Below are 26,684 nucleotides of genomic sequence, written 5' to 3'. Positions count from 1 at the left end.
TCCATGCCTTCCTCCTCCTCCTCCTCCTTCTCCTCTTGTGTGTGTTTCATGTGGAGTTGACAGAAACATAAAAACTGAAATCTTGGTTCACGTTCAGCTTCGTCTCTGACATTTTCCATCTTTCCTCAACATTCCCTCCTTTCTGACCTGTTTTCCATGTTGTAGATGTTCAGGGATGGCAGCCGGACTCTGTCAAACCTGGAAACATGAAAAGATCCAGTCTTTCAGAGGTAACTGTCTGATCACAGATCCATCCCTTTATCAGTTCACAGCTGGGTCCGGGGTTGGTGGGTCTGTCTGGGTCCGGGGTTGGGGGATCTGTCTGGGTCCGGGGTTGGTGGGTCTGTCTGGGTCCGGGGTTGGGGGGTCTGTCTGGGTCCGGGGTTGGGGGATCTGTCTGGGTCCGGGGCTGGTGGGTCTGTCTGGGTCCGGGGTTGGGGGATCTGTCTGGGTCCGGGGTTGGTGGGTCTGTATGGGTCTGGGGTTGGGGGGCGGTTTTATCTCTGGACGTGGAGGCTCTGCAGGTTTTGGTCGATGGAGAACTCCTCTGTGGTTTGAGTGATCATGTTGTCAGAATTTATTTCTACAGTTTTTTTCGTGATGATAAAATACTAAGAATACTTTCTTCTACACTTCATGCATTAGGTTTATTATTACGTTTGCAGCTGTGGATTGTTTTATTGTCCTTTCTTGTGTTGGGATTCGAAGTCCACTGCGTGATCAGAACTAGTAGTTTAACATTTACTGTCCCCTTAATCATCATAAATCTCATCCAGCTTTGTGCTTTTTGGTCATATTTGAACAAACAATAGTCAGAATGTTGAGTGAAGGAAGAGTCTAGGACCTGATGTGACTCTAGAACCACCAGAGGAACTCATCACCAGCTGTTTTCAACTTCTGTCCACACCACAAACCAAAGAAATCCTTATCGAGAACATGATATTTTCTTCAGCTGGTCAGGAGCTGGTCTCAGGTCAGCGTTGCCACGACGACAGAGGAGTGATGAAATATTACGGGTGGCAGTCTATCAGTGTGGGTCAGATTCAGAGGAAACGGCCGCTGCTGTTTCATCACTCAGATGGCAACAAACACAGCAGCTTTCATCATCCCGCCACTTGCAGACCACACCCACCTTATCAGACCCGGAGCAGGGCGAGACGCCGCCGCAGTCCGCCTCCATTTTCACCACAAAGAGCCAAACCTCCCCGAGCCTCACAGTTATCAGCCCAACATGTCTGAGGACGGAAACACGAGCAGAGCAGCCTCTCTGCTTCTAACCAGAGCCAGAACCTCATCAGAGTCCCACACCATGTCCTGGTGGAATTCCTAAACCTAAACCTAAATATATATATATATATATATATATATCCAAAGAGCCATTTTTCCCTCAGCCAGCTAAATAAAACTCCTTTAGAGCTGCAAATGTTACCAGACTTTTCAAAAAGGAAACTTAATATATATTTTAATTAAGAGTCACCATAGGATATTTGTTACTTTTGAAAAACCACATTTTATTTCCATTTTAAGGTTTTAAAATAAAGAAAAACATAAAACCTTGATAAAAAGTGGATAGACAGATATAAAAATCACGGTGGTGTGGTGGTTAGCACCGCAGCCTCACAGCAAGAAGGTTGCCGGTTCGAGTTTCGGCTGGGGGGAGGTATATAAATATATGTATATATATATATATATATATATATATATATATATATATATATAAACAGTCCCTTGACCACTACTGTCTTCACCTTCCAGGGATTTTATATAAATACTGTTAATGAGACGCACACCTGTGGGTGGAGTCAAGTGCTGCAGGTCTAAGCCCTGCTAAGAGGATCAGTCTGCACACACACACACACACACACACAGTGTAAGCTGAGCTTTGCATGCTGAGGATCAGTTCATAGGTTGTTTGTCTGTTGACCAGAAGCATGATGGGAAACGGCTGCGACTAGACGGTGATGAACCCGAAAACCATGGCTGTCCTCTGAACACGGTAAATACACGCTGCTGCGTGTGTATGTGTGAATGTTACAGTGATGGACATCCATCAGGTTTCTGGTCTGTCCTCAGACTGGATGATTTGTGTGTGTGTAGGTGTCATGGATGCAGAGGACCCGTCGCCTCTGCGGCGCTTCGTCATAGCCAAGCGAGCAATCAGCTCCATCTTTGACCAGCTGCTGGACTTTGTGAAGGATGGCTCTGCCTTTGTGGATGGTCAGAACCACACACACAAAGACACACACAGTCAGCTGACTGATATGAGTGGAAGAAATGGTGACAGGTCTGATTTACCTCGTTTGTTTTAGACGAGGCAATGTGAAGTTGGTTTCCTCTGAAGATCAGAACATGATCCGAGCAGCTGAAGCGCTGACCACAGCAGCTGCTGTTCATTTGTGGTTCTGGTTTACTGTGATTTCAGAGGTGTGGCGGAGCGACGACCTTGGCCAGGTGGCCGTGGAGGAGCAGAGTCTGGAGATGCAGAGCTGTGCCACCATACTGTCCACCATCAGAGATGTTCTGCTCAGGAGACACATGAAGGTGGCCTTCTTTGGCAGGTCAGAGTAGAAACAGGAAGTCAGACCTTCACATATAACCATCTAAAACATTTCTGCTGGATCAGCCCGATCCGACCCCGTACCATCACAGAACCCTGATCCAACCCCGTACCATCATTCAACCCGGATCCATCCTGGTACCATCACAGAACCCTTATCCATCCCGGTACCATCACAGAACCCAGATCCATCCTGGTACCATCACAGAACCCCTATCCATCCCGGTACCATCACAGAACCCTGATCCATCCCGGTACCATCACAGAACCCCTATCTATCCAGGTACCATCGCAGAACCCTGATCCGACCCCGTAACCCAGATCCATCCCGGTACCATCACAGAACCCTGATCCCTCCCGGTACCATCACAGAACCCTTATCTATCCCGGTACCATCTCAGAACCCTTATCCGACCCCGTAACCCAGATCCATCCCTGTACCATCACAGAACCCTGATCCATCCCGGTACCATCACAGAACCCCTATCCATCCTGGTACCATCGCAGAACCCTGATCCGACCCCGTAACCCAGATCCATCCCGGTACCATCACAGAACCCTGATCCATCCCGGTACCATCACAGAACCCCTATCCATCCCGGTACCATCACAGAACCCTGATCCAACCCCGTACAATCACAGAACCCAAATCCATCCCGGTGCCATCACAGAACCCAGATCCGACCCCGTAACATCACAGAACCCCGATCCATCCCGGTGCCATCACAGAACCCTGATCCGACCCCGTACCATCACAGAACCCGAATCCATCCCAGTGCCATCACAGAACCCAGATCTAACCCCGTAACATCACAGAACCCCGATCCATCCCGGTACCATCACAGAACCCTGATCCATCCCGGTACCATCACAGAACCCCTATCCATCCCGGTGCCATCACAGAACCCAGATCCGACCCCGTAACATCACAGAACCCCGATCCATCCCGGTACCATCACAGAACCCGGATCCATCCCGGTACCATCACAGAACCCTGATCCAACCCGTATATTCACAGAACCCAGATCCGACCCAGTAACATCACATAACCCAGATTTAACCCTATACAGCACAGAACCCAAATCCATCCCGGTACCATCACAGAACCCTGATCCGACCCCGTACCATCACAGAACCCCTATCCATCCCGGTACCATCACAGAACCCAGATCCGACCCATAACATCACAGAACCCCGATCCATCCCAGTACCATCACAGAACTCATATCCATCCCGGTACCATCACAGAACCCTGATCCATCTCGGTACCATCACAGAACCCGGATCTAACCCTGTACCATCACAGAACCCTGATCCATCCCGGTACCATCACAGAACCCGGATCCATCCCGGTACCATCACAGAACCCAGATCTAACCCTGTACTATCCCAGAACTTGGGTCCATCCCAGTACCACCACAGAACCCTGATCCATTCCGGTACCATCACAGAACCCGGATCCATCCCGGTACCATCACAGAACCCAGATCTAACCCTGTACTATCCCAGAACTTGGGTCCATCCCAGTACCACCACAGAACCCTGATCCATCCCGGTACCACCACAGAACCCGGATCCATGCCGGTACCATCACAGAACCTGGATCCTTTTTTGACAGTTTTGATCAAAGCTTACATCAAAGAACAGTGTTAAACAGTGTTTAACGGTGAAAGAGGTCTAATGTCCTGAGAAGGACCAGCAGGCTTCAGAGGAGATGTTTTCAGCTCTGTGTTGGGCTGCAGATAAACTCCAGACGTCCTCTCTGCTGAGAATTTAAAAAACTGTGATCTTAGATAAACTTCTTAGAAACAAACTGCAGCTTCAGCCCACAGAATCAACCGTCACACTCAACACCGACCAGAAACGATTCCACTTCTGATGCTTCAGTTTCAGACTCCTAAACACATTCATACCTCTGACTTTACTGATTTCTAATTGTTTTATACAGGAACCATCAGAGATCATTTCTGTTGCTATAGCAACATTCAGCAGTGTTCTTTTACACATTAAGTTTGAGTTACAGGAGCAACGAGAACCTGCTGTGATTGAAAGAAGTTGAGTCATTAGATGATTTTTATTTTATTAATTTAAACAAACTGAAAACATTTCTATCTCTAGTTCACTAGTCCCGATCCAAAGTCCCGATCCAAGGTCCTGATACAGAGTCCTGATCCAGATTCCCAATCTAAGATCCCAATTCAAGATCCCAGTCCAAAGTCCTGATCCAAATATCCTGATCCAGAGTCCTTTTTTTTTTTTTATTTAATGTTTTTCTACCGTGTCCTGTCCGGCACGGTGGCGGCAGAATGATGGTCTGGCTGCTTTGTTGTGCTGAACAAATGTGCTTTGCCAAGAGGAGCTTAATGGTATAAGGCTCCTCTTGATAATCTGATTTATTTATTCATTTATTCATCCACCCCCACGCTCACAGAACCCCCCTCTCAGCTCCCCCACTTTGCCCATTTGGCAAAGGTTGGCACCGCCCAATGAGCTTAACTTTTGTTCTTCAGAAACCTATGGGTGACATCATGAGGCTCCACCCATCTTTTATATACAGTCGATGCTCCAGCCCCAGGGTCAAGGGCGCCAGGAGCCCAGAGCCCAGTCTCCACTATTGCCCCCAGGCCAGCCGACCCCCAGGACGGGTCATGCAGCGACTGCAGCCAATGAGCCGCTACCAACCCCAGAAGGCACCCACCCCCACATTCCTAGCGGGAAATGAGAGGAGGGGGAGGAGAACAGCGGTAGAGCCTAGACCCACGACACAACACCTGCAGCCCCCCCACAAGTGCACATGATCATTCCCCACCCCACATACACACCTATGTCCTTACACACTCCCACTCACCCTAGCACACACACACACACACACACACACACACACACAAAGAGTATAAACACACACACAGCATACAAACCTCGCAATCTCATTCCCCAGCACCTCTTCCTCCTTCCCACCATGACTTGTGGAAGACGTCCCTAGCGAACCAGAGGACAGCGAGCCCCTAGTCTGGTCCCTACCACCCCCCCCCCCCCACCCCCCCACCACCACCACCACCAACTCCCATCCAGATGTGGCCAGCCAGGCACCCCCCAGGATCAGCAACCCCCCCATCAGCGTAGCCAGCCCAGGTCCCGGCCCAGGGAACAGGGGTGTGAGAGGTCTCCATTACCCTCCTCCTCCCCGCTCATGACTGTTTGTGGTGAGTGTGTTTTTTGCAAGTAAAATTGAGTGGCAGTGACCGCAATGGGCTAGGAGCCACATACCTGAAGCCAGAACCTGCAGACAGGTGTGCAGGACCACAAGGCATGGAGATAGTTGTCAGGTGTGTTTTCATTGCAGTGTGTGCAGATGTTTGATTGTGACAGACCCATCCTGAACATCCTTTGTCCTGTATAATGAGTTCTTTGCAGAATTTTGAATTGTATTAGTTGCATATTTGAATTTTTAGTCATTTTAAAGGTGTTTAAACATATTTGTGACCATTTATCTTTATTAAAGTTACTGGATAAGTCACCCTCCCATTTTGAAGTTGGAAGACAGATTGAGTCTTCTAGTTTGGATAATAGTCTATATGTTTTTGATAATAGCTTTGGGGTATTGAGATTCATGAATTCTGCCACCCTAATAGGTAGCTGTAAGTTTAATTGATTAATGGTATATTTTTTACATATAATAGATTTAAGCTGGTGATATTCTAAAAATGTTTTGCTACTGATTCCATATTGTGAAGTGAGAATATTAAACGTCAGGAAGTTTCTATTTTCTATTATATGTTCTGTTTTATTCCTTTATTTTTCCATTGAGTGAAATTAATCAGCTTTTTGTTTTGCAGGATGTCAGGGTTGTTCCAGAGGGGTGTAAACTTACATGGAAAAAGTGAGGATTTGGTTATTTTTAGAAAATCCCACCAAGCCACTAAGGAGGAACTGATATTGATGCTTTTAAAACACTGATGTGTTTTGATGGTTGAGCTGATGAATGGCAGGTCAGAGATAAACAGATCCTCACACAATGCTTGCTCTACATCTAACCATGGTTCATCCAGACTGCTAGGTTTAAGCCATTTGGAGATATACTGCAGCTTGTTAGCTAAGAAAACATGATTAAAGTCGGGTAGCTCCAATCCGCCTCTATCTTTAGTCTGTTGTAAAGTTTTTAGACTGATACGTGATGGCTTATTTTTCCATAAAAATTTAGATATATGTGAGTCCAGTGACTTAAACCAACTGGAGGATGGTTTAGTGGGTATCATTGAAAACAGGTAGTTTACTTTAGATAGAACCATCATTTTAACTGTGGCAACCCTCCCCATGAGTGATATGGGTAAGCGCCTCCACCGTGAGAGATCATCCTCTATTGCTTTAAGTAGCTGGACACAATTTAACTTTGTTAGTTCTGATAACCTGGGGGAAATGTTTATGCCTAGATATCTAATGTTTCCAGACTGTATTGTAGTATTGGGTATGTTTTGTAGGTCACAGTAAATGGGCATAATAATAGTCTTAGACCAGTTAATAGAGTATTCAGATATTGATGAGAATGTGTTAATAAGTGTGATTGTCTGGGGGAGAGATGTTGGTGAGTTCTGGAGGAAAAGTAATACATCACCTGATCCATATGATTTCTCTTGATCAAGAGTCTGGATCCAAGACTGTGGATCAGGGTTGTGGATCCAGGACTGTGGATCAGGGTTCTGAGTCCAGGACTGTGGATCAGGGTTGTGGATCCAGGACTGTGGATCAGGGTTCTGAGTCCAGGACTGTGGATCAGGGTTGTGGATCCAGGACTGTGGATCAGGGTTTTGGATCCGGGTCTGTGGATCAGTGTTGTGGATCCGGGTCTGTGGATCAGGGTTCTGGATCCGGGACTGTGGATCAGGGTTCTAGGAAATAGAGTGTCATGTTAAAAACTCTTCTGTGTTGATGTGGATCAGGACCAGTAACGGGAAGAGCACGGTGATCAACGCCATGCTGAGAGACCGGGTTCTGCCCAGCGGCATTGGCCACACCACCAACTGCTTCCTCAGCGTGGAGGGAACGGACGGAGACGAGGCGTACCTGACCACAGAGACATCCAACGAGAGGCGGAGCGTCGGCGTACGGGACATGTCTGAAATTTCTGTTCTTTGTGTCAATGAGCTGTGAATCAGCTGCTGACTCTGAACTCCACCTTCCTCCCTCCTCAGACGGTAAACCAGCTGGCTCATGCTCTCCATATGGATCCAACGCTGGACTCTGGCAGTCTGGTCAAAGTATTTTGGCCAAAGAGCCGCTGTGCTCTGCTGAGAGACGACCTGGTGCTCATGGACAGGTAACGTCATACCTGACTGCTTTAGAGCCAATCACAGGAGGAGCAGATGGTGACTTCAGGTCTGATGGTTAAAGGCCACTAGTGAGGATGGACGGATGGATGGATGGATGGATGGATGGATGGATGGATGGATGGATGGATGGATGATGGATGATGGATGGATGGATGACCAACTTCCTGACCCCTCACTGCTGACCCCTAACCTCTGACTCATGACCTCTGACCCCTCACTGCTGACCCCTGACCTCTGACTCATGACCTCTGACCCCTCACTGCTGACCCCTGACCTCTGACTCATGACCTCTGACCTCTCAACTGCTGATCACTGACCTCTGACTCCAAACTTATAACCCTTACTCCTGACCTCTGACTCCACACTGCTGACCCCTGACCTCTGACTCATGACCTCTGACCTCTGACCTCTCAACTGCTGATCTCTGAACTCTGACTCCAAACTTATGACCCTTACTCCTGACCTCTGACTCCACACTGCTGACCCTTGACCTCTGACTCATGACCTCTGACCTCTGACCTCTCAACTGCTGATCTCTGAACTCTGACTCCTAACTTATGACCCTTACTCCTGACCTCTGACTCCACACTGCTGACCCCTGACCTCTGACTCATGACCTCTGACCTCTCAACTGCTGATCTCTGAACTCTGACTTCTAACTTATGACCCTTACTCCTGACCTCTGACTCCTCACCGCTGACCCCTGACCTCTGACTCATGACCTCTGACCCCTCACTGCTGATCCCTGACCTCTGACTCCTAACTTATGACCCTTACTCCTGACCTCTGACTCCTCACTGCTGACCCCTGACCTCTGACTCATGACCTCTGACCTATGACCTCTCAACTGCTGCTCTCTGAACTCTGACTCCAAACTTATGACCCTTACTCCTGACCTCTGACTCCTCACTGCTGACCCCTGACCTCTGACTCATGACCTCTGACCTATGACCTCTCAACTGCTGCTCTCTGAACTCTGACTCCTAACTTATGACCCTTACTCCTGACCTCTGACTCATCCCTGCTGACCCCTGACCTCTGACTCATGACCTCTGACCTCTGACCTCTCAACTGCTGATCCCTGACCTCTGACTCCTTACTTATGACCCTTACTCCTGATCTCTGACTCCTCACTGCTGACCCCTGACCTCTGACTCATGACCTCTGACCTCTCAACTGCTGATCTCTGAACTCTGACTCCAAACTTATGACCCTTACTCCTGACCTCTGACTCCACACTGCTGACCCCTGACCTCTGACTCATGACCTCTGACCTCTGACCTCTCAACTGCTGATCTCTAAACTGTGACTCCTAACCTATGACCCCTGACTCCTGACCTCTGACCCCTCACTCCTGACCCCTTACCGCAGACCTCTGACGTGTGTCTAGTCCAGGGACGGACGTCACCCTGGAGTTGGACATCTGGATCGATAAGTTCTGTTTGGATGCAGACGTCTTTGTTCTGGTGGGAAACGCTGAGTCAACGTTGATGAACACGGTGAGGAAACATCTAGTCTCACTTTCTCTGCATGTGTGAGCATGTGCAGGGAATGGTTTTATTCTTCCTGCAGGAAAAACTTTTCTTCCACAAAGTCAGTGAGAGAATTTCCAAACCAAACATCTTCATTCTCCACAACCGCTGGGACGCCTCGGTGACGGAGCCAGACTACATCGAGGAGGTGTGTTGCTTTCTTATTGGTTGACAGATGGAATCAACATGGTCAGCTGACATGCAAACAGAACTGATCCCCCTGCCGTGCAGGTACATAAGCAGCACCTGGACCGCTGCGTGAGCTTCCTGGCGGAGGAGCTGAGGGTGGTCGGGCTGGATGAGGCTGCAGGAAGGATCTTCTTCATCTCGGCCAAAGAGGTTCTGAGTTCCAGGATGCAGCGAGCGCAGGGCATGCCCGAGACAGGTGAGACAGGTGAGACAGGTGAGGGACAGCCGGAGGAATCTCCTTTCACTGCATGGAGGACAGAAAACATTCCAGATGTTTGTCTCTGATAGAATCCAACACAGAAATGTGTCTTTCCTCACATTAACTCATTAAACTAAAACTTCATTAACTCTTTAAAAAATGAATTTCTTTGAGGAAAGTCATAATTAACCGGAACTTCATGTTTCAGGGTGTTCTGTACGCTGTATTCACTTCAGCTACTCCTTCGTGTCCAGATCTCTGATGTTTAAAGATCTGTTCTGAAGGTAACCAGGAATGTGCATGTGATATGAATCAGTGAAAGCAGCTAATTGGCCTGGAAGTTCAGTACCAATCATGACCACTAGGTGAAGCTCCAACAGACTTCCTCTTAAACGGCGTCACCTTCTCATGAAATGATCATTTGATTTTTACCACAAGTTATCATTTAGATTCAAGTCAGCTCAGTTTATTTATGCAGCACTGATTTATATCATGTCATCCCAGAGTAATGTAAACAGAAAATAAATTAATTTAACACCAGTTTGATATTTTACTTTCCAATTCAGCCTAAATGTCCCAAATTCATTAGTTTTATAATTTCGTTTCATAGAAATAAGCCTGTGATTCAATGCTCCATCCTGAGCTATATGACACAACAGACAGGAAAACCTCCATCAGAACCAGAACCGGGAAGCAAAACCTCCATCCGAACCAGAATCGAGGATGAAAACCTATATCAGAACCAGAAATCACAAGAACAGTGTCAGACATTTCTACATGGAGAGTAAAGGAAGCAGAAAACAAGCCCAGTGCATCATGGGACGTTCCCCAGCAGCCTCGGGTTACACCAGCAGGATTAATGGAATAGATAAGGATCATCAAGCCAGACCTACTATAAGATTTATCAGGAGGGAAAGTTCTCCTCCCTGAGCAGCCACCTTTACACAGTGGAGGGATTTGAGCTTCCCAATAATCCAAGGAACTATGTTGTTGGGGGCTTTATGTCCCTAGTAGGGTCACCCATGGCAAACAGGTCTCTAGGGAAGGGACCAAACAATGCACAGCTCAGTAGACCCATACAATGAGTCAAATCAGTGAATCCAGGTTTCCCTTGCCCAGACGGGAGTCACCGAGGCCCCCCTCTGAAGCCAGGTCTGGAGGTGGGGCACGGAGGCGAGTGCCTGGTGGCCAGGCCTTTGCCCATGGGGCCCAATCAGGTTCAGCTTGAAAGGGTGACATGGGCCCCCCGTCCCATGGGCTCACCACCTGCAGGAGGGGCCATAGGGGTTGGGTGCAGTGTGAGCTGGGTGGCAGCCGAAGGTGGGGAAGCTGATGGTCTGATCCTCGGCTGCAAAAGCTAGCTCTAGGAACATGGAACATCACGTCCCTGGTGGGGAAGGAGCCTGAGCTAGTGGGCAAGGTGGAGTGGTTCCAGCTAGATATAGTTGGACTCACCTTGATGCACAGCCTGGACCACTGTCCTCAAGAGGGGCTGGACCCTCTTCCATTCTGGAGTTGCTACCAGTGAGAGGTGCCAAGCAGGTGTGGGCATGCTCATTGCCCACCACCTTAGCACTTGTGCGTTGGGGTTTACCCCGTTGGACGAAAGGGTAGCCTCCTTCTGCCCTCAGGTGGGGGGACGGGTCCTGACGGTTGTTTGTGCTTATGCACCAAACAGCAGTTCAGAGTACCCACACTTTTTGGAGTTGGATGGCACTTCTTCCGGGGACTCCCTCGTTCTGCTGGGGGATTTCAATGCTCACGTGGGCAATGACAGCGAGACCTGGAGGGGCTTGATTGGGAGGAATGGTCCTCCTGATCTAAATTCGAGTGGTGTTTTGTTGTTGGACTTCTGTGCTCATCATGGATTGTCCATAACGAACACCTTGTTCAGACATAAGAGTGTCTACATGTGCACTTGGCACCAGGACACTCTAGGCTGCAGTTCGATGATTGACTTTGTATTTGCGGCCGCATGTTCTGGACACTCCGGAGAGGAGAGGGGCAGAGCTGTCAACTGATCACCACCTGGTGGTGAGTTGGCTCAGATGGTGGGGGAGGATGCTGGTCAGGCCTGGCAGACCCAAGCGTGTTGTGAGGGTCTGCTGGGAAGAAAAAGTTTCAACTCCCATCTCCGGCAGAGCTTCAACCATGTACCGGGTGAGGCGGGGGACACTGAGTCTGTCATGGTGAAGAAGAACATGAACCTAAAGGCAAAGCTCTCGATTTACTGGTTGATCTACATTCCTACTCTCACCTGTATTCATGAGCTGTGGGCAGTGACCGAAAAAACAAGATCATGAATACAAGTGGCCAAAATTAGTTTTCTCCGCAGGGTGGCCGGGCTCTCTCTTAGAGATAAGGTGAGAAGCTCGGTGATCCGGGAGGGGCTCAGAGTAGAGCCGCTGCTCCTCCACATCGAGAGGAGCCAGATGAGGTGGCTCAGGCGTCTGGTCAGGATGCCTCCTGGACGCCTTCCTGGTGGGGTGTTCTGGGCACGTCCCACCAGGAGGAGGCCCCGGGGAAGACCCAGGACACGCTGAAACGACTACATCTCACAGCTGGCCTAGGAAGGCCTCGGGATGTCCCCGGACGAGCTGGTGAACGTGACAGGGGAGAGGGAAGTCTGGGTTTCCTTGTTTAGATAGCTGCCCCTGCAACCCAACCCCAGATAAGTGGCAGAAAATGGATGGATTGCTATGCTTTGCAATGCTATTGCTAATTTCATGCGCTAATTTACATTAGCATAAAATAGAGTGTAAACAAACTCTACATTAATCAACAAATGCCACGCAGCAACAGTTTTTCCTTAGTCTCACTTAATAAATTAATTTGATTGTAATTTCATAAGTTTATAAGGACAAACACAGTATTCATTTGGCCCAAACATCATCATTACATTTGTTCCAAGCAAGTAAGTCTATCCTAAATCGTTTTTATAATGATATCCACCATTCACTCTGTATCAAGTATGTAGGTAAGGTAATCAAGACAGAAAGACAGGCAGCGACCTTTTTAAAATTAAATGTAACATTGTCTTTGATCGTGACATTTCATAAAGATACTGGCATGTCCATAGCGGCGTTTGAAGGATGGAGATTTAACGTCTGTGGACTCTGACCGCTGCTGGTTTAACGTTTGTGGACTCTGACCGCTGCTGGTTTAACTTCTGTGGACTCTGACCGCTGCTGGTTTAACGTCTGTGGACTCTGACCGCTGCTGGTTTAACATTTGTGGACCCTGACCGCTGCTGGTTTAACGTCTGTGGACCCTGACCGCTGATGGTTTAACGTCTGTGGACTCTGACCGCTGCTGGTTTAACGTCTGTGGACCCTGACCGCTGATGGTTTAATGTTTGTGGACTCTGACCCCTGATGGTTTAACATCTGTGGACTCTGACCGCTGCTGGTTTAACGTTTGTGGACCCTGACCGCTGCTGGTTTAACGTTTGTGGACTCTGACCGCTGCTGGTTTAAAGTCTGTGGACCCTGACCGCTGCTGGTTTAACGTTCGTTGAACCGTGACCACTGCTGGTTTATCGTTTGTGGACTCTGACCGCTGCTGGTTTAACCTTTGTTGAACCGTGACCACTGCTGGTTTAACGTCTGTGGACCCTGACCGCTGCTGGTTTAACGTTTGTGGACCCTGACCGCTGATGGTTTAATGTTTGTGGACTCTGACCCCTGATGGTTTAACATCTGTGGACTCTGACAGCTGCTGGTTTAACGTTTGTGGACCCTGACCGCTGCTGGTTTAACGTTTGTGGACTCTGACCGCTGCTGGTTTAAAGTCTGTGGACCCTGACCGCTGCTGGTTTAACGTTCGTTGAACCGTGACCACTGCTGGTTTAACGTCTGTGGACTCTGACCGCTGCTGGTTTAACCTTTGTTGAACCGTGACCACTGCTGGTTTAACGTCTGTGGACTCTGACCGCTGCTGGTTTAACGTTTGTGGACCCTGACCGCTGCTGGTTTAACGTTTGTGGACCCTGATCGCTGCTGGTTTAACGTTCGTTGAACCGTGACCACTGCTGGTTTAACGTCTGTGGACTCTGACCGCTGCTGGTTTAACCTTCTTTGAACCGTGACCACTGCTGGTTTAACGTCTGTGGACTCTGACCGCTGCTTGTTTTAACGTATGTGGACTCTGACAGCTGCTGGTTTAACGTATGTGGACCCTGACCGCTGCTGGTTTAATGACAAAATGTTGCTCCATTCTCGTCTCTCCTGGACTAACGGAGCCCAATAAGCCTGCACCTGCTTTCACAGCGATGCTCCTTCACAGACATGATCTGGCGTGTCTGCAGCCCGGAGTCTGAGTTTCTGTTGCCATGGTTACCACTAGCGTTTAGTCAGCGCAATAATTTACAGCAATAAGTCTGTTTGACTGGAACGTCTTATAGGTGTCCATTATTACTTTTGAATTGGACACCCTATTGCCGATCAGAATCGAGTATTCACCCAGACCATGGTATAAATATGAGATAAACTAACTGTGGTTCCTTTAATACAGTATCAGTACGTAACATTGCAGAAAACACAACAAGAAAAACAAGATAGTGTCTTTGTGAAATGTTGTTTTTCCCATCAGGGCCACCGTACCACAGCAACAGTACTAATAAACTTTTTATATTTTACTACAACTGTTTCAAACTCTGACAGCATGTATGGAGTATTAAAAATTTTGGTTACTGAAATTAACTGGACCTGCTGGTCTGTAGAGATTATCCAGTCAGAGGAGACATCAGACACAGGCACTGCCTACAAAGTCTTGGGTTAGGGTTCAGTCTGACAGCATGTGTCAGATTCGCTGGAGGATGGATGTGGAATGAAATGCTCGTATCATGTGCATACACCTGGGTTTCACATGGAGGACCTCACCGCTCTGCTCTACCATCTGTCTGGACTGAACCTGAACATCCTGTGTTGTCCTGCAGGGGGAGCGCTAGCCGAGGGTTTCCACGAGAGGCTGAGGGAGTTCCAGAGATTTGAGAGGACATTTGAGGTACAACAAAACAAAAAGTCAACATCATCCTGGTGTTTTCTGATCCAGAACACTTACCCCCTGTAGCTCACACTCTACCTGAAAGGTCTGCAGGTGCAGTCACAATCAGATCGGGTTGTTTGGTCTTGTGCTCTGGTTCGGTGAGTCTGTCTCCATTCGGTTGAACTGGCTTTTGTCCCTGCAGGAGTTCATCTCTCAGTCTGCAGTCCGGACCAAGTTCGAGCAGCACACAGTGAGAGCCTGGCAAATTACTGAGGCCATTAAAGCTGTGATGGACGCCATCAACATCGCCTCAGCTGACAGGAAGTGAGCAGAACCAGCTGATTCTGAGAGTCTCCTGTGAGTGTGTGTTGGTCTGATATTTGACCTCTGCCAGGATCTGTTGCCTGGAGGAGCGTGAGGAGCTGCGGGACCGGCTGGACTTCGTCCGAGGACAGATGAACCGCCTGACCGACAGTGTCAAGGAGAGGATCAGGACTCTGACTGATGATGTTGCTGCCAAGGTACACAAATCCCCCTGAAGAGGATTACACTGCTAAGCCAACTTATACAGGTTCAGATCTGACTCCAGGACTCACCTGGTCCAGACGGCATCATCATTTCTACCCTGGAAATACTTTTGTTCCAGTTTCATCCACAAGATTCAGAGCCTCATGCAGTCTCTAAAACAGCTCTAGAAACCTCTCAGGGTGTTTCATGTTGATGTGTTGGCAGCTTCACAGTCTCAGAGGATCAGTGAGTGTGATCAGCTTTACTGAAAACAATCCCAGTGCATCAGAGATCTATGTCCAGTCCAACTCCAGACTCAATTCTACAGCAGCAAGCTGGTACTTTTATTTCAGTGTGTGAGGAGTAGGGGCCATGTTGAGGGCTATATGGATGGGTAGACGATACTACCGTCACCGACATCCTTCCATCCATTTTCTAAACTCTAAGGCTGTCTTGAGGGTTGTCTTCTCATCCATTCATTACATTCCTGCAACACATTTACAGGATGAACATGTAAAGTAATGAATGAAGTTAAAGATTGAATGATTTCCATATTTCTCCTCTACAGTCTGAATATTGTTTAGCTATTCAATCAACTTGGAGGAATTTCAGTGTGTATAGGAAGGGCGCAAGTCTCATCTGGACCTAATCCTGCAAAATACACACGTGGACAAAACTGTTGGTTCCCTTCGGTTAATGAAAGAAAAACTCACAAAGGCCACAGAAATAACTTGAATCTGAATAAAGTAATAATAAATAAAAAATTCTATGAAATTTAACCAATGAAAGTCAGACGTTGCTTTTCAACCATGTTTCAACAGAATTATTTAAAAAATAAACTCATGAAACAGGCCTGGACATAAACGATGGTTCCCTTAACTTAATATGTAGTTGAACAACCTTTTGAGGAAACCACTGCAATCCAACGATTCCTGTAACTGTTAATGAGACGTCTGCACCTCTCAGCAGGTATTTTGATCCACTCCTCATAAGCAAACTGCTCCAGTTGTCTCAGGTTTGAAGGAGCCTTTTCCAGATGCCATGTTTCAGCTCCTTCCAAAGATGCTCAGTAGGATTTAGGTCAGGGCTCATAGAAGCCACTTTAGAATAGTCCATGTTTTCCTCTTAGCCATTCTTGGTGTTTTTAGCTGTGTTTTGGGTCTTTGTCCTGTTGTAAGACCCATGACCTGCAACTGAGACCAAGCTTTCTGACACTGGCAGCACATTTCTCTCTAGAATCCTTGATAGTCTTGAGATTTCATTGTACCTGCACAGATTCAAGACACCCTGTACCAGATGCAGCAAAGCAGCCAGAACATAACAGAGCCTCCTCCATGTTCCACAGTAGGAACGGTGTTCTTTTCTTCATATGCTTCATTTCTCCGTCTGGAAACATAGAGCTGAAGTGTCTTGGTAAAAAGTTCCATTTGTGTCTCATCTGTCCATAGGACTTTCTCCCAGAAGCTTTGTGGCTTGTCAGCATGTAGTTTGTCTTTTTTATGGTTTGTTTTTAACAATGGTTCCTCCTTGGTCGTCTCCCATTAAGTCCACTTTGGCTCAAACAAGGACGGATGGTGCGATCTGATACTGATGTTCCTTCAGCTTGAAGTTCACCTTTAACCTCTTTAGAAGTTTTTCTGGGCTCTTTTGTTACCGTTCGTATTATCCGTCTCTTTGGTTTGTCATCAGTTTTCCTCCTGCGGCCACGTCCAGGGAGGTTGGCTACAGTCCCATGGATCTTACATTTCTGAATAATATGAGCAGCTGTAGCCACAGGAACATCCAGCTGCTTGGAGATGGTCTTATAGCCTTTACCTTTAACATGCTGGTCTATAATTTTCTTTCTAATCTCCTGAGACAACTCTTTCCTTTGCTTCCTCTGGTCCATATTGAGTGTGGTACACACCATGTCACCAAACAGCACAGTGACTACCTGTAGCCTATATATAGACCCACTGACTGGTTACAAGCTTGTAGACACCTGTGATGCCAATTAGTGGACACACCTTGGATTAACACGTCCCTTTGGTCACATTATTTTCAGTTTTTTCTAGGGGGACCATCATTTTAGTCCAGACCTGTTTCATGAGTTTATTTTTTTAAATAATTCTGTTGAAACATGGTTGAAAAGCAGCGTCTGACTTTCATTGGTTAAATTTAATAGAATTTTTATTTATTTTTACTTGTGGCAGATTCAAGTTATTTCTGTGACCTTTGTGAGTTTGTTTTCATTAACCGAAGGGAACCAACAGTTTTGTCCACGTGTGTATGTGAGAAATGTTTCAGTTCAGTTGTCTGATCCCTCAGATGGACCTGCATCCAGTGTCCTCATTCATCAAGAGCTTGTAGAACCGCATGAACAAGGACTACTGTGGAAACCTCCGTCAAGTCCACCGATACAGACTTTCATTCACAGATATAACTTCAGACTTCAGATTCAGAACTTTTAGATCAGGGTCCGGTGATGTATGGGGTCGGATCAAGAGTTCTAATGTGTATGCACAAATGGCAAATAAATTTCCTGAATCCTGAAAATGTCACTGATGTGCTGAGAACTTTTTACCTCTTAAAGATTTTTCACATCACACTGTCAACAGTTTCTGCAGTGCAACGGATTTTTTCTTCACCAGAAACGATCACAGTCTGCAGAAAGTCTTTGATGAATGGCAGATCTTCTAAATGTCACCACTGAGCCTGACCAACTCAGCCTTACCAAACCTACTGGTGCCTCACTCTGCTCCTTCCGCTCTCTAAATGAGGACCAAGTCTCTAAACTTCTAGTCAACTCAAAACCCACAACCTGTCCTCTTGATCCTGTTCCCTCTGACATCCTGCAGAGCATTTTACCTACAATCAAACCTGCAGTAACCCATATTATCACCTCCTCTCTTAAATCCGGTGTCTTTCCTTCTGCCTTCAAGCAAGCTTGGGTTCCCCCGCTGCTGAAGAAACCCACACTCAACCCAGCCCAGGTTGAAAACTACCGGCCGGTTTCACTGTTTCCATTCATGTCTAAACTGCTAGAGCGTGCCGTCTTCAGTCAGGTCTCACAGTTCCTCCAAGACAACAACCTGTTAGATCCATATCAGTCTGGCTATAGGCAAGGTCACTCTACTGAACCTGCTCTCCTGTCAGTTACTGATTCCCTACGGGTTGCCAGATCCGCTGGTCAATCCTCAGTCCTTATACTGCTGGACCTGTCGGCTGCCTTTGACACGGTCAACCATCATATACTGTTCTCCACACTCTCAGAGCTTGGCATCTCAGGATCTGTCCTCTCGTGGTTTACGTCCTACCTCACAGGAAGATCCTTCAAAGTATCTTGGCGAGGGGGAGTGTCCAGATCACATAGACTGACAACAGGGGTGCCTCAGGGCTCGGTGCTTGGCCCTCTTCTCTTTTCTCTATACACGTCCTCACTCAGTGCAGTCATTAGCTCTCATGGTTTCTCCTACCACTGCTATGCAGATGACACTCAGCTTTTCCTTTCTTTCCCACCTGACGACACAACGTCTCAATGTGAATATCAGCATGTTGCTGATATCTCCGCATGGATGAAGGATCGCCACCTTCAGCTAAATCTGTCCAAGACCGAGCTTATTGTCTTTCCAGCCAGTCCTTCCTTACCGCCACAGATAAGCATGCAGCTTGACTCCATCACGCTTGTACCTATGTCTTCTAGCAGGAATCTTGGTGTCATGGTAGACAACCAGCTGACCTTTAAGGACCATGTTGCCTCGGTTGCTGGATCTTGCCGATTTGCTCTCTACAACATCAGGAGGATCAGACCCTACCTGACTGAACACACGACCCAGCTCCTGGTCCAGGCTCTGGTCATTTCACGCATTGACTACTGCAACTCCTTACTGGCTGGCCTGCCTGCATGCTCAGTTAAACCTCTGCAGATGATCCAGAACGCAGCAGCACGTCTGGTCTTCAACCAGCCCAAAAGAGCTCATGTCACTCCGCTGCTAATCGCTCTCCACTGGCTTCCAGTTGCAGAGCATCAGATTCAAAGCTCTGTTTCTGGCTTACAAAACAATAACCCAAACGGCTCCGGTCTACCTCCACTCCTTAATCCAGAGCTACACTCCCTCTCCACAGTTACGCTCTGCCAGTGAAAGACGCCTAGTGCTCCCACCACAACGTGGCGCAAAATCAGTAGCTAGACTCTTCTCCTCTGTTGTTCCCCGGTGGTGGAACCATCTACCAAACTCCGTCCGATCCGCAGAGTCCTTATCCACTTTTAAAAGCAAGCTAAAGACTCAGTTGTTTAAGGAGCATTTCCACACTTAGCTTAACTCTTCTACTCAGAATGAGTTAGAAAGATTTGTGCAGATCTTTGGCTCAACCAAGTACTGAAGAAGCTGCTGTACTTATGCCCAAGATAATATTATGTGATGAAATTGTGATCTTGTATTTAAACAAAATGACTTAAAAAAAAAAAAAAAAAATTATATGCACTGCACTAGCACTACATGACAGCACCTGGTCCAACTGGACTCAAAGCAGTCTGACGACCACTTAATTATGACGTCCATCTTGTTTGAGTTCATGCTTGTGTTGTTCTTACTCTCAAATGTAAGTCGCTTTGGATAAAAGACTCTGCTAAATGACTGTAGAATAGAATAGAATAGAATAGAATAGAATAGAATAGAATAGAATCACTGTGTGACTTTTCAGAAAACTATTAATTTATCTCTCATAGTTATTGTGGAGTAACTTTGTGTTCTCCTGTTCTTGTGGATTGCTGACCAGACACAGGAATCTGGTTGTGATTATAGACACAGCTTAGTGTTTCCATGGTAACAGCAGGTTGTTGTCTCTGTGACCAGGTGGCCTCGGCTCTTTCGGATCAGATCCGTTCCCTTCCTGTTCTGGTGGAGGAGTTCCGAGCCGATTTCAACCCGACGCCAGAAACTCTGCAGCTCTACAAAACTGTAAGTCTAACACACGTTCAGATTTAATCCTGTCAGCTGGTTGTGATGAAGGTGAAGATGAAGTCTCAGCTCCCAGCATCAGCCCCAGCTTCAGTCCCAGCATCAGTCTCAGTTCTCAGCATCAGTCCCAGCTGATTTTTTTCTCTCTGTAGAAGTTGCAGCAGCATGTGGAGGAGAGGCTGGTCGGCTGTTTGGCTCACCGCTGCTCTGTCAGCATCTTCAAAGACATGAGAGAAGCCCAGAGACACATGTTTGGTACTGTTTTATCTGCCTTTTCATCTGTAACATGGAGAGATATATCTGCTCTGTGATTCTGTAATATTTGTCTGCCTGCAGACAGCGTTCGTCCTCTGCTGTCTCTATCCGTCCAGGAGACACTCTCAGCTCCGTCGTCCTCCTTCGACATGACCTATGACCTTGGCCTCACTGCCCTCTGCGCTGACTTCAAGGAAAATATTGACTTCCAGTTTTCTCTGGGCTGGACCGCCCTTGTTTCCCGCTTCATCGGAGCTGCCAACGCCAGGCGGGCGCTGAGTGGCCCGGAGCACAGGTCGCAGGTGAGCTCACATTTAGACCTCACAATCCTGAACTTTCAGCCGCCTTCAGAGTAACTCAAGAGCCCTGACAACACCCCTCTCTCTGCAGGAAGGCTCCTCCTTTAAGGATGAGATGGTAGTTTCCATAGCAACGGGCCTGGTCTCTGTCACCTCCAGGGCATCCATGACGGTGCTGGTTATTGGTGGAGTGGTATGTCCTACAGATTGACAGCAAACAGGAAAAAAGACATAGTTGTTAAAAGCCATGGACGTCAAGCTGCTAATTAACAGCTCGTTGGACTTAATTAAGATGACTTCTTATGAATTTGAGGTTGGAACCAAATCAAGTCTGGATTACTTTTTGCAGTGGATAGAAACTGCTGATATGAAGCTGTTCAGCTGCTCTACAAACACTTCCAACAGTGAGACACAACAGTAACAACACCTGGACAGGTGTCCCTACTCATGTCCATAAATAAGAAAAGTACACCAAATATGTAAGACAACCTTTATGTCTCTGATTCGGTTGTATTTCAGGTGTTTTGGGTCTGTTTCAGGTGTATCTCAGCTGTACCTCAGCTGTTTCAGGTGTGTATGAGATGTATCTCAGCTGTTTTTCAATTGTTTTTCAGGTGTATTTCACGTGTTTCTCAGGTGTATCTCAGTTGTATCTCCTTTATTTTTCAGACGTCTCGGGTCTGTTTCAGGTGTGTCTCAAGTGCATCTCAGGTGTTTTTCAGGTGTATGTCAGGTATTTTTCAGGTGTATCTCAGGTGTGTTTCAGGTTTGTCTAAGTTGTATCTCAGGTGTTTCTAAGGTGTATCTCAAGTGTATCTCAGATGGGTTTCAGATGTAACTGAGGTGTATTTCAGATGTGGGTCAGGTGTGTTTCAGGTGTATCTCAGTTGTATCTCGTGTTTTTCAGGAGTCTTGGGTCTGTTTCAAGTGTGTCGCAGGTGGATCTTAGGTGTTTTTCAGGTATATCTCATGTGTTTTTAGATGTGTTTCAGGTGTATCTCAAGTATGTTTCAGGTGTATCTTAGATGTGGTTCAGGTGTTTTTCAGGTGTATCTCAGATGTTTCTAAGGTGTATCCCAATTGTTTCTCAGATGGGTTTCAGTTGTATTTCAGGTATTTTTCAGGTGTATCCCAAGTGTAACCCAGATGGGTTTCAGATTTAACTCAGGTGTATTTCAGATGTATGTCAGGTGTGTTTCAGGTATATCTCAGGTGTATGTCAGGTGTATCTCAAGTGTGTTTCAGGTGTAGTTAGGTAACTTAGGTAAGTTTCAGGTGGGTCTCAGCTGTATCTCAGGTGTTCCTAAGGTGTATCTCGGGTGTATCTTAGATGTGTTTCAGGTGTGTGTCAGATGTGTTTCAGGTGTTTTTCAGGTGAAATTCAGGATTTTTTAAGGTGTATCTCAGGTGTATGCTTTTGCTGCAGGTATATCGTTCAGTGGGCTGGCGAATCATTGCGCTCTCCATCTCCCTGTACGGTCTCCTCTACCTGTATGAAAAACTCACCTGGACTGATGCTAGCAGAGAGCGTGCTCTGAAGCAGCAGTTTGTACAGCACGCCACTCATCGATTAAAAACTGTCATACCTGTCACCAGCTCCTCTTGCAGCCAACAGGTGTACAAGTAAGCCCGCCCCTACAGACACACACCAGCTGACACCTAACGATGGCCTGAGACTAAAACATCAGTGTTGTTGATTTTTGTTTCTCTGTTTTTGTGTTTTAGGGAGTTGTCATCAACGTTCAGCCGCCTGACTCAGAGAGTCGACCTGAGCGATGCGGAGTTGGAAGGAAACATCCGACAGCTAAGCTTCAGTATCCAGAGGCTGGAGAACATCCAGAGGAGATCTAAGGCTTTCAGGTGAGACTTAAGGCCCACTGAGGGGGGGTGGGACTGTCTGCCAGGTGAAGATCATGCAGCTGTAGGGGAGGTGTCCTGGTCAGGGATTTGTATCCGGGTGCTGCTTCATTCAGTCTCTCAGGTTCTGAGTTTTGGATGGCTGGTTGCCTGCTGGACATTTTAACAGACTGAAGCTTCATGTTTGCAGGAACCGAGCGACGGAGCTGGAGACTCACCTGGAGGCCTTTTCTGCTCAGTACCTGCAGGGAAACTGAAGAAGAAGAATTGCTGCTGCATTCAGGCATGTTTGGGAGATATTCCAACTCTGTCCACATGTTTGACTTCCTGTCATCCTGTAGACGTCAGTGAGATGTTTTCCATGGTAACGGTTCATGATTGGTCTACTGCAGTGTTTCCATGACAACAGAAGATGGTGGATCACACTGACCAGAATCAGGTGATCTCAGATGATAAGCTGATCAGAACAAAGCAAATAAGAGACTTCTTGTTTGAGATGTTTCCTTGCTGATTTGCGGTGATAGGTTCACAGTTTGCTCCCATGTTTGAACGTCTACCATCAGTCCGTTGTTTGCCACCAAGAAGGTCAAACGTCTGCAGAGAGGCCAAACTGTGGAGTTTACAAACCCCATTTACAGAAAAGTTGGCAACCTTTCTAAATTAAAAAAAGAAACTAGAATGAAACAGTTTAAAATGTCCTGCCTTTTCTTCATATAGCAGTAGGCCTTCTTTTAATGGAAAAGGACATTTTGCAAGTAACAATGTGATTAATTGCAATTAATCGCAACATTTCATGCAGGAGAAAACATCGTGTCTGACCCGATCAGGATTTAACTAGTTTGTGATTACTTCTTGTTTCCTTTAATAAAAAGTCCTGTACACTTTATGGGATTTAAGAATGTTGTTTTTTGTGTGTGGTGTGTTTTTAGTTTTTAACTTGTCCGGCATCATGACGGGACGAAGGTCCGGCTGCCATGTTGGGTCCAAGAAATCATATTTGCTAAGCGGAGCCTTTGGGATATGAAGCGTCTCTTGATAATTTAAGTATGAATATTATTGTTAGATTGCTGAATTTACCTATTGTTGCTGGACCTGGATCTGGAGCTGGACCTGGACCTGAACCTGGACTAGGCTTGACCCTATGCCCTAAACTGGACCTGGACCTGGACCTGGTCCTGAACTTGGACGTAGACTTGACTCTGCCCTGACCTGGACCTGGACCTGGACCTGAACCTGGATCTGGACCTGGACCTGAACTTGGACGTAGACTTGACCCTGTGCCCTGCCCTGGACCTGGACGTAGACTTGACTCTGTGCCCTGACCTGGACCTAGACCTGAACCTGGATGTTGACTTGACCTTGGGCCCTGACCTGAAACTGGGCCTGGACCTGGACCTGGATCTGGACCTGGATGTAGTTTTGAACCTGTGCTCTGACCTGGACATGGATCTGGACCTGGACCTTAACCTGGACATAGACTTGATCTGTGCCCTGACCTGGACCTGGATCTGGATCTGGATGTAGTTTTGACCCTGTGCCCTGACCTGGACCTGAACCTGGATGTAGACTTGACCCTGTGCCCTGACCTAGACCTTGACCTGGACCGGGATCTGGACCTGGATCTGGACCTGGACATAGTTTTGAACCTGTGCTCTGACCTGGACATGGATCTGGACCTGGACCTGGACCTGGACATAGACTTGATCCTGCACCCTGACCTGGACCTGGACCTGGATCTGGACCTGGACATAGTTTTGACCCTGTGCCCTGACCTGGACCTGAACCTGGATGTAGACTTGACCCTGCACTCTGACCTAGATCTTGACCTGGTCTGGCATCTGGACCTGGAGCTGGACCTGGACGTAGTTTTGACCCTGTGCCCTGACCTGGACCTGGACCTGGACCTGAACTTGGACGTAGACTTGACCCCATGCCCTGACTGGGACCTGAACCTGGACTCAGCTGCATGTCTGGTGGAAGGCTGGTTCTGTGAATTTTAAAGAAGACTGTAGAGAGGTGATCTGTATCTAAACGAAGTAACTGAGTCCGTTTTAGTTCAACACAACCCCCCCCCCTTCTGGTCATTCAGTTTTCATCCCCAGGTGGGATACGTCCCCCCGCCCCCTTCTGGTCCAACAATAGTGATATTATAGTATATAATAGTATAGTTATATAATATAATAGTAGCTAGTATTCCGGCCTCTGGTGGAAGTGGTCGAAGTGAGCTATACAATCCTCCCGAGAGTAGATGGAGCAAGTTAATAAACAATAAGCTCCTGGGTCCATTTGAAAGGGCGTGCTAGTCAGCTAGTTATCCGGAGAAAGTGATGCAGTCCTTACAGTAAGGCAAGGCAGTTTATCTGTACAGCACATTTCATGTACAGGAGAATTCAAAGTGCTTTACATAAAACAAAAGCATTACAGATATTAAGAAATAGTAAAAGGCATCAACACATAGCAAGAATCACAATTAAAATGATTAAAAGCAAGATGAGTTAAAAGTTACAGTGCAGATTTCATTCATAGACATGGGAAAAGAAATATTTTTAACCCATTAAAGCCTGACCCATTAAAAAGGGTAAGAAAAGTCCAATTTTTTAAATATGAGGTCTTTATTTGGCCCTTTAACAAAATGTAACAAAAAAATTAACATTTTTTTTGGGGGGGGGGGGGGGTCTAACATTTAATATGTGATAGTGATATGTGATTAACATGTGATAGTTTAAAAATATTATAATGTGGTTTTCTGCTTCTGGGTATCTATTAGGGGACAGAAGACAAGAATCAAATTGTGTTCAACAGGATTTTGAGCAAAGTTTATACAATAAAATGAAGCAAAATGTCTCAGAAACTGTGTGTGACAAATATGTCACGTCGGGCTCTTATGGGTTAACCTGGATTTAAAAATGTCTACATTTCTCCACTGGCAGTTTGTTCCACTTGTTTGCAGCATAACAGCTAAATGCTGCTTCTCCATGTTTAGTCGGGACCCTGGTCTGGACTCTGGTCTAGACTCTGGGCTGGACCCTGGCCTGGGCTCTGGTCTGGACCCTGGCCTGGACTCTGGTCTGGATTCTGGTCTGAATGTATCGCAGATGGATTCTGGTCCTGAACCGTTCTGGGATGTAAACCATCAAAGAGTTTAAATCTATTCTGTCACTGACTGGAAACCAGTATAAACTAGAAACCAGTATAAACTAGAAACCAGTATAAACTGGAAACCAGTATAAACTAGAAACCAGTATAAACTGGAAACCAGTATAAACTGGAAACCAGTAAAAAGATGTTAAAACTGGTGTGATGTGTTCAGATCTCTTAGTCCTGATTAAAACTCCAGCAGCAGCATCTGGATGAACTGCAGATGTTTACTGGTCTTACTGGGAAGTCCTATTAAAGACCATTACAGTAATCCAGCCTACTGGAGATGGTCATGGAGGAGTTCTGGTCTTACTGGGAGACTAAACTTTTAATTCTGTTGATGTTTCTGAGCTGGTAAAAAGCTTCTTAGTGAAGCTTTGATGTGGCTGCTGAAAGTCAGGTCTGAGTCTATCAACACTCCAAGGTTACCAGCTTGGTCGGTGGTTTTAAGAGCCCGAGTCTCCAGGTGTTTACCAATGCTGACCCTCTTCTCTTTGCTACCAAACAAAATAATCTGTTTTATCTTCATTTAAATGTAGAAAATTCCCCTTCATCCCCCTTCATTTGCTCCAGACTCTGACACAGTAACTCTGCTGGGCTGCAGTCATCTGGAGACAGAGACATAAAGTTGTGTATCATCTGCATAACTGTGATAATTAATGCTAAAGTTCTGTAATATTTGACCCAACGGGAGCAGATACAAGTTGAATGGAAGAGGTCCAAGGACTGACCCCTGGGGGACTCCACAAGTCATGGCCACCCGCTCAGATTCATAGCTGCCGATCGGAACTAAAAAACTCAGGCCTTCTAAACCGGATCTGGATGAGTTAAGGACCGCTCCAGGAAGTCCAGGCCAGTTTTCCAGCCTAAGACCAGGATTCTGGGATCTACAGAATCG

The 26,684-nt window shown here is 46.9% G+C and overlaps 1 protein-coding gene across 1 annotated transcript; it reads left to right on the top strand.

Annotated features, from left to right (window-relative positions):
• Positions 1 to 164: 164 nt before the first annotated feature.
• Positions 165 to 23,546, top strand: mfn1a (mitofusin 1a). The gene is given in 19 exon segments (XM_041992649.1): positions 165 to 230; positions 1,928 to 1,996; positions 2,098 to 2,217; positions 2,423 to 2,558; positions 7,495 to 7,657; positions 7,747 to 7,871; positions 9,275 to 9,383; positions 9,457 to 9,564; positions 9,648 to 9,801; positions 14,741 to 14,808; positions 14,993 to 15,114; positions 15,185 to 15,311; positions 20,133 to 20,237; positions 20,390 to 20,492; positions 20,574 to 20,878; positions 20,880 to 20,984; positions 22,218 to 22,414; positions 22,517 to 22,651; positions 22,839 to 23,546. Coding segments are annotated over 17 exon segments (2,244 nt in total). The 5' UTR covers positions 165 to 230; positions 1,928 to 1,996; positions 2,098 to 2,102; the 3' UTR covers positions 22,906 to 23,546.
• The last annotated feature ends 3,138 nt before the right edge of the window (positions 23,547 to 26,684 follow it).

The sequence above is a fragment of the Melanotaenia boesemani genome, chromosome 8, assembly GCF_017639745.1.
Source record: "Melanotaenia boesemani isolate fMelBoe1 chromosome 8, fMelBoe1.pri, whole genome shotgun sequence".
Lineage (NCBI taxonomy): Eukaryota > Metazoa > Chordata > Actinopteri > Atheriniformes > Melanotaeniidae > Melanotaenia > Melanotaenia boesemani.
Note: the sequence above shows the minus strand (reverse complement) of the source record. Positions and strands in the feature narration are given on the sequence as shown.